Below are 7916 nucleotides of genomic sequence, written 5' to 3' on the forward strand. Positions count from 1 at the left end.
ACCCAACGGTACCTGGACTGACCTCACCCAGCGCAGCAAATGTTGTGAGCATCTTTTCTACTCGAATACGCTCCATAACTGACCATATCATGCATATATCTACTTCTACATGTGACGGACTGGGTCTCCTGTGGACCACAAGACTGTGTTAGCCCACAGAGCTAAAACCTAGGCATTAGCACGGGGAGCTAACGGAAGTCCGATTCTTAGTCAAGGTTACTCATAAACTTACACTCTCCATCTCTTTCTGCTTCTACCCGTCTTTCTCCATTGTGTATACTGTCAACTTTCAGCCCCTTCAAACAGGGGGACTACTCCTTTTTGAATGAGGTAAGCCACTCTAACATCTAACCACATACTCGACTGCTATCCACTCAAGGCATGCAGCTTTTTCATGGCAAGGGGATCCCCCATTGTCTTCCGACGGGTGGGGTTACTCTTACCTCCCTCAACCGATGGTACATCCCTATAACCACTGTCGATGCACTGTCCCTCTACAGTATTTACCCACACACCTGTATGTCTTTTTTGTGTACAGCTCTCACTTCAAGAATATTTTCTGTGTTCTTCTCTCACTCTTTAAGAATATTTTCTGTGTTCTTCTCTCACTCTTTAAGAATCTTTTCTGTGTTCTTCTCTCACTCTTTAAGAATATTTTATGTGTTCTTCTCTCACTCTTTAAGAATCTTTTCTGTGTTCTTCTCTCACTCTTTAAGAATCTTTTCTGTGTTCTTCTCTCACTCTTTAAGAATATTTTCTGTGTTCTTCTCTCACTATAAGAATATTTTCTGTGTTCTGCTCTCACTCTTTAAGAATCGTTTCTGTTCTTCTCTCACTCTTTACGAAAACTCTTCACAGGCTCAGTTGCTGGTCCACTTGCAAATTTTAGTACAGGGTGAATGATACAGTAGCGTTATGGAAGCATACTAGAATCTGAACCTGAGGAATACACTTTCTCCTGCCTCAATCCCTCCCTCCCACCCTCCCCCTCACCCATACCCTCTCTAACCCTGATCTCCCTCCCTCCCTCTCTCCGTCCATCTCACCCATACCTACTCTAACCCTGATCTATCCCTCCCTCTCCTAGTACTACAGTGCCTGCGGGTGTGGACGTCTCTGGAGAACGGGCGTGTATCAGAGTGGCCCCTGGGGCCCCCAGTGGAGGGGACCGTACTGCAGTACAGCTGTCTGCCAGGATTCATCCTGGTTGGCAGGAACTCAACACACTGCAACAAGCTGGGCCAGTGGGACTCGCCCAAACCCGTCTGCCACTGTGAGTAAAGATACTGTGGCTATATTGTTCCTTGATCAAAAAGTGGATCTTAGGACTCTAACTGATGTACATTTTTACCAGAACCAATCTTGATTTTTCCCACTTGATTTGCTCTGTTAGTGCATGGCTCTGTCAGTGCATGGCTTTGTCAGTGCATGGCTCTGTCAGTGCATGGCTCTGTTAGTGCATGGTTCTGTTAGTGCATGGCTCTGTCAGTGCATGGCTCTGTCAGTGCATGGCTCTGTTAGTGCATGGCTCTGTTAGTGCATGGCTCTGTCAGTGCATGGCTCTGTCAGTGCATGGCTCTGTCAGTGCATGGCTCTGTTAGTGCATGGCTCTGTCAGTGCTTGACTCTGTCAGTGCATGGCTTTGTCAGTGAATGGCTCTGTTAGTGCATGGCTCTGTCAGTGAATGGCTCTGTTAGTGCATGGCTTTGTCAGTGCATGGCTCTGTTAGTGCATGGCTCTGTGGTTCTGTTAGTGCATGGCTCTGTGGTTCTGTTAGTGCATGGCTCTGTGGTTCTGTTAGTGCATGGCTCTGTGGTTCTGTCAGTGCATGGTTCTGTTTACAGTAAGATATAAAGTAGCGCTATATCCACTATGTGCTGTGTGTATAGAAACTATCACAATTCTCTGTTTCGTTCTTCCACCATGTCTCCATTTGAAGATGACAGACATTACACAGGTAAGACCATTTTTGATTGTTTTCCATTTAGCTTTTCTATTTTTGCACTGTGTATAGGTAAGTCTAAAGGGAAGTAACATTTACCAGAGCAGGCAGCTGTTTATGAACAGATAGTTTCTTGATAGTTTGACCGTCTTTAGATCTTCTATATGGGACTACCCAAATTAAGTGTGACGTTTTTGTAGCCTCGCGAGCCGCCTGATCCCGCGAGCTTAAATGAATGGTTGATATCCGTGCAGCGAACCATTCATGTAAGCTCGCGGGATCAGGCGGCTTGTGAGTATAAATTTTTTTTGTAGAAGCTGCCGATTTCTATTATTGATCATTTTTTTAATCCAGCACATGGTGGCAGTGTTGCACTGGAAATAAATCTGGGTTTAATGTACGCAATAATATCATATTCTCGATTGCATGTGATTGAGAAAAATACAGACTCTATATTTTATTTATTTAACCTTTATTTATCCAGGTAGTCTCATTGAGATAAAATCTATTTTTCAAGAGAGACTTGTTCCAACAGCAGCAGCAGGGAGAAACAATGTTCAGACAAATATCAGACGTAACAACGTTCAGACGTAGACACACGTACATTACAATTACATACAGAAACATACAAACATGTACCGCCGCATTAAATCCTAATAACAATCACATTCCTCAGTAACGTGAGTCAATCAAACTTTTAAACTCCTCTAAAGAAACAAGATCCTGGAGTTTCAAACTGATCTGGAGAGAATTCCGGCATCTCCCTCCCGTCATGTATAAAGCCAATATGACACCAATGTTGATCGAAATTCACAAATCACCTTGGAGATACACAACACCCCCCCTGCCTCTCGTCATGAGCCATCCGGCCGTTACCGAGAACCACATACCAGATTTTTAACAGGGGTTGTTAGCATTAGGGGGAGAAAAAAAAATGGATTGCCTTACTCCGACCTAGCTCAATATCTAGGCGTCGGATAAGAACGAGAACACAGCGTCCATGAAGTGACCATTAGACTTGCCACCTTTCGGACTGAATACGTTTGTAGGGGGAAACAGTTTTGATTACATTTGTAATTTATCGCTTTCACACGCTCATTTCTGTCCATTTAAGAACCAACAAATTGCTACCTTTTTGTAGCATTTCTGACAATGCTAACATCTTTTTTTAGCTGAAGTTTCGAGTTCTAGCAAATATTTTTAGGTAACACTTCCTTTTAAGTGGTCCTTATTACAGTGTAATTACACTGTAACAAGTAGTGTATCTAACTGTTACGACTCACTGTTACAATGTAATAACAAGATGTACCTGGTAGTAATTGCAATATGTAATTACAGTAGTGTAACAACAATTGCTTGTTACAATGTTTGTTACAAATGGGCAGGTTTGCACTAAATTTACCAACTTATACGATACATTACAGTACATTACCCATCCTGACAACCTGGTTCTCATTTTCAAGCTTCAAGCTTCTGGAAGTGCGATCCAAGTGGGAGAATAAATACACTTGTGTGAGAGATATATTATGTACAACCTACCTAAAAGCAGGAGATCGCTATGTGCGCAGGTAAGATCAGGGATATTGCCTCTGCGTATTGAAACAAGTTGGTATTGTGGTGAAACGGAAGAGGAAAGACTATGTAACTATGTTGACCTCGAAGAAATAGAGAATGAAACTCATTTTATCCTCTATTGTCCTTTCTACCACGATATACGCTTGCTCTTATTCCAGAAAGCACATCAGATATACCCTGGCATTATGTGGCTTAGCGATGAGGAGAAACTTAAATAGTTTTTTGTCCATTGTGTATTTCCGTTTGCAGATATTTAGATAAAGCCTGGAATAAAAGAAAAAAGGCTACTTATAATTAAAGTATACAAATATTTAGCTTCTATGTGGCAAGTGGCACATGTGTATATACAGTGGGGAGAACAAGTATTTGATACACTGTCGATTTTGCAGGTTTTCCTACTTACAAAGCATGTAGAGGTCTGTCATTTTTATCATAGGTACACTTCAACTGTGAGAGACGGAATCTACAACAAAAATCCAGAACATCACATTGTATGATTTTTAAGTAATTAATTTGCATTTTATTGCATGACATAAGTATTTGATACATCAGAAAAGCAGAACTTAATATTTGGTACAGAAACCATTGTTTGCAATTACAGAGATCACAAGTTTACAAGTGGCACATGTGTATATATATTGTGTAGAGGCCTGTCTCCCACATTAATCTTCTCTTGGTGTCAGACTGGGTCCAAATGCCTTCAGTTTCATTTTTCTGTATTTATTTATCCACAGTTGAAGTCGGAAGTTTACATACGCCTTAGCCAAATACATTTTAAACTCAGTTTTTCACAATTCCTGACATTTTAATCCTAGTAATCCTTTTTTTGTGCTTTTTATTTCGAGATTTGCCAAGAGCAATTATGTCTATGTCCAATTTGGAAGAGCGTGCGAGCTGGTGAGACAATACGAGAACCTTTACAAACCTTCAATGCGGTTGTATTCATATTCGGACAAGCAAGCAAAAGACAACAGCTGGGGGGGGGGAGATACTGTATCACGATATTTGAACACCGATACTAATATCAAAGAAACATGGAGAAAGATTCGGGCACCAGTAATCTAGATAGGGTGAAGGAGGCGAGGAGGGGGTCTGGTGTGTGTTCCACCGACTGTCAGACAACTGGATTGGCTTCGTGTTCACGTGAACCATCGTCAGACAGACACCAATATGCCAGATACGGTACTCGTCATGCAGCAGAGTCCTTTTGTACAGTCAGTGTGTGTGTTTGTGATCGTATGTTTAGCAGACCTAGTTAGAACATTTAAAATCAGCTCTTTTCTGGATGGGAGAAATTGTGAATGGGAAATATTCAGTGCCTGTGTTATCATAATGATTAGCAGGGCTATTTCAAACATCAGGAAACAGACCGTGTGGTGTGTGTGTGATTGTGTTAATTAGATTGAGATGTTTATGAAATCAGTTATTTTGGGTAAACATTTTAACTCAGAGGAGCCCATGGAGATGTTTTAAGATTGCTTGCATTGTATTCTAATGTATTCGCCATCTGCCTGTAGGCCCCTTGATTCATCATCTCCCCGGCCTGGTTCATCACCTCTCTGGCCCCTCTCCCCAAAGCCCAGACCCTTTTCACCAACACCCAACCCACTGTCCAGGCACACCCTTGCTCTCTGCCCTGCAACTCCATCAACCTCCACCCCATCTCCCAGACCCAATGGCCGCAAGAGGAAGACAGCTGAGGATTCTTTGGACACGGACATCCTGACCGGTTGCATCACCGCCTGGTATGGCAACTGCTCTGCATCTGACCGTAAGGCGCTACAGAGGGTAGTGCGTACGGCCCAGTACATCACTGGGACCAAGCTTCCTGTCATCCAGGACCTATATACTAGGCGGTATCAGAGGAAAGGCCCTATAAATTGTCAAAGACTCCAGCCACCAAAGTCATAGACTGTTCTCTCTATTACCGCACGGTAAGCGGTACAGGAGCGCCAAGTCTAGGTCCAAAAGGCTCCTTAACAGCTTCTACCCCCAAGCCATAAGACTCCTTTAATCCATTTTAGAATAAGGCTTTAACTTAACAAAATTTTGAAAAAGTCAAGGGGTCTGAATACTTTCTGAATGCACTGTATGTTCCATCTCTGTGGTACAGTTGATAACCATTACTATGAACGCTAAGAAGCCAACCTTTACTGAAACATCTACTGTATCACTCGTTGGCCTATCCCTCTGTTCTGGCACAGATCTACTATTCTCAGGAATCTTCTCAGAATCCCTCACCCTTGATCCACCCTCCTCTACTTTCTTGACTGCCTCGGCGTACGACATCTTCTGCACTACTCTGAATCCGGCCACCTCAACCTGCCTCTCTCGCACCGGACACCTCCGATCCCCAGCAACATGGACACCCCTACAGTTGATGCACACAACTTTTATCCACCGAAACGACACATTCCCTCTGTCGCATGTCCTCCTGCACACTTCTCACACTTGCTGCGACATGTCCATAAACGTGACACCTGTAACACCGCAGTGTATTCGGCACAGAAGCTCTAGCAACGTAACTAATAATATATCCTAACGTTACTTTGTCAGGTAAAGAGTCTGTATTAAAGCTCAAAAGAACAGACAGTGTCTCCTCTGTTTCACCACGCTCCCCACCAGATCTGCGTCGCAACCAAAACGGCGGGCGCCACAAACACCAGAAATCTTCAACTTAAAAATTTGCTCCAACCTCCACACTTAACACTACCCCAGAAATCACTCTGTTCAATGGTGCCCTGTACCTAAGTGCAAAGCAAGATACAGGTCTTTCCCCAAGTTGCGTCGCACGGAGTGCCTGCTCCCTCTGATCTGAAGAAACACAAACAAACATCACAAGTCCGCTTCGGGTTACCTTCAACAACTCAGCACCCATCATCTTTTCCACCCAACCTGAAACCACCCATGGATCAGCCTAAAGGCCTGATTCCACCCTCTTCAAAAATCTCACTCCCACTGGACCAAAACGTGTCTTTATCATAACCATGTCCATCAATGCAAGGCTCGGGCTCCGAGCTCCCCTTCCATTTCACCTCCAGAACTCGAACTGGCGTCCGGCTCACTGTGTTTGAACTTGACACCAATCTTCCTCGAAATACCCTCTCCCTTGTTATTGGTAGCTTCAACAGATTCAAACCCATCCTCTGCCTCCCTCTGTCTTTTCAACCTCCTCTCTCTTTCTTTCCCTCCAATCCTCCTCCCTTAACATTACCCAACTCCTTCTGAAAATATTCAACTTTTCCAAGCCTAAATCTCTTTTTAGCCTCCTCGTGCTAAACCCTGTACTCCCTCCACTTCAAACTCAAGCCACCTAGTGTTCCCTTCCTACTAACTCTGGCTCCCCAAGTCCCCTAGTGGATATACACTATATAAGGTGGACTTCTGGGTAGAACGCAACGAAAAGAGTCAGCTGCCCCCCCCCAAAAAACGACTCCATCCACGTGCACGTTTCAAAAATTTGCAAAAGTTTCAAATAATTGCTTTGTTTAGAAGGAGTGCAAGGGCAAATTGAGTTATTGCCCACCTGCACTTCACAGAGTAGGCGTTCCCTAACTGAAATATGCAACTTGAGTTAGTTATAAAAAATATTTGGTGTTAGCATGCACTTTTATAGCTAGCTGGATAACACAAGAACTAGCTAGGTAGCTAGCTAGGCCTAGCTATAGGCTTAAACTATAGAAAGCATGATGATGATAACTAGTAAAGGGTTACGTAGTGTCTAATGCTAAATTGTCATACATTCTTCTTCTCTACCACAGATTTCCACAAGGTCTCAGACTCAATGATGGGAAAATGACCAGATGAAGACTGAGACAGTTGTTGATTTCCGTTGTTACTTGTAATGTTACAAATGGGAGAAAAAGATCCATCCCATTTTTCTAAATTAGCTACCTTGGCTACTTACCATTCTATAGGCTACATATTTGAGTCACCACTAGAATAGTTATTTTTATGTTATATCTTTGTTCAATCAAATTAATCAAATTATTAATCTAACAATAAAAATCTGAATTATTTTGTAATAAATGTAAGGTATTTTTACGTGTTGCAATAAAGTTGACTAAAGTCGAAGCTCATCTATTTTTTGTAGGAATTTTCACTTGGTAATGAGGAGGAGGCCTGAGTAATTATGTAGAAGTTGCTATATCCTGTGTAACAGCTAGTAATTACATTTTAGTTATGTAGAGATTACATGTACTCTGGGTTGTGTAGTGTGTTTATTTATCACTTGCTAGCCACATTTCACTGTCAGAGAACTCACAGAGGACACAACTCAAACTACTGAGAAAACGAATTCTTCTTCTTCTCTGGTATTATGGTGGTCCGCAAACAAACGTTAAAGATGCACGCCGCCACCTACTGTACGGGGTAGTGAACGGAGAAAACAAATTGCTAG

The 7916-nt window shown here is 42.6% G+C and overlaps 1 protein-coding gene across 2 annotated transcripts in view; it reads left to right on the top strand.

Moving 5' to 3' along the window:
* Nucleotides 1-7499, top strand: part of LOC121572236 (gamma-aminobutyric acid type B receptor subunit 1-like) — a 94800-nt gene extending 87301 nt beyond the window's left edge. For both annotated transcript variants that reach the window (XM_041884188.2, XM_041884187.2), the window contains exons 4-7: nucleotides 1-44; nucleotides 1088-1273; nucleotides 1940-1957; nucleotides 7279-7499. The exon at nucleotides 1-44 is cut by the window's left edge and continues 95 nt beyond it. In XM_041884188.2, the coding sequence (XP_041740122.1) occupies nucleotides 1-44; nucleotides 1088-1273; nucleotides 1940-1957; nucleotides 7279-7316 (286 nt within the window). In that variant the 3' untranslated portion in view covers nucleotides 7317-7499. The remainder of the gene's footprint in view (nucleotides 45-1087; nucleotides 1274-1939; nucleotides 1958-7278) is intronic.
* Nucleotides 7500-7916: the final 417 nt, after the last annotated feature.

Source organism: Coregonus clupeaformis, chromosome 8 (assembly GCF_020615455.1).
Source record: "Coregonus clupeaformis isolate EN_2021a chromosome 8, ASM2061545v1, whole genome shotgun sequence".
Classification (NCBI taxonomy): domain Eukaryota; kingdom Metazoa; phylum Chordata; class Actinopteri; order Salmoniformes; family Salmonidae; genus Coregonus; species Coregonus clupeaformis.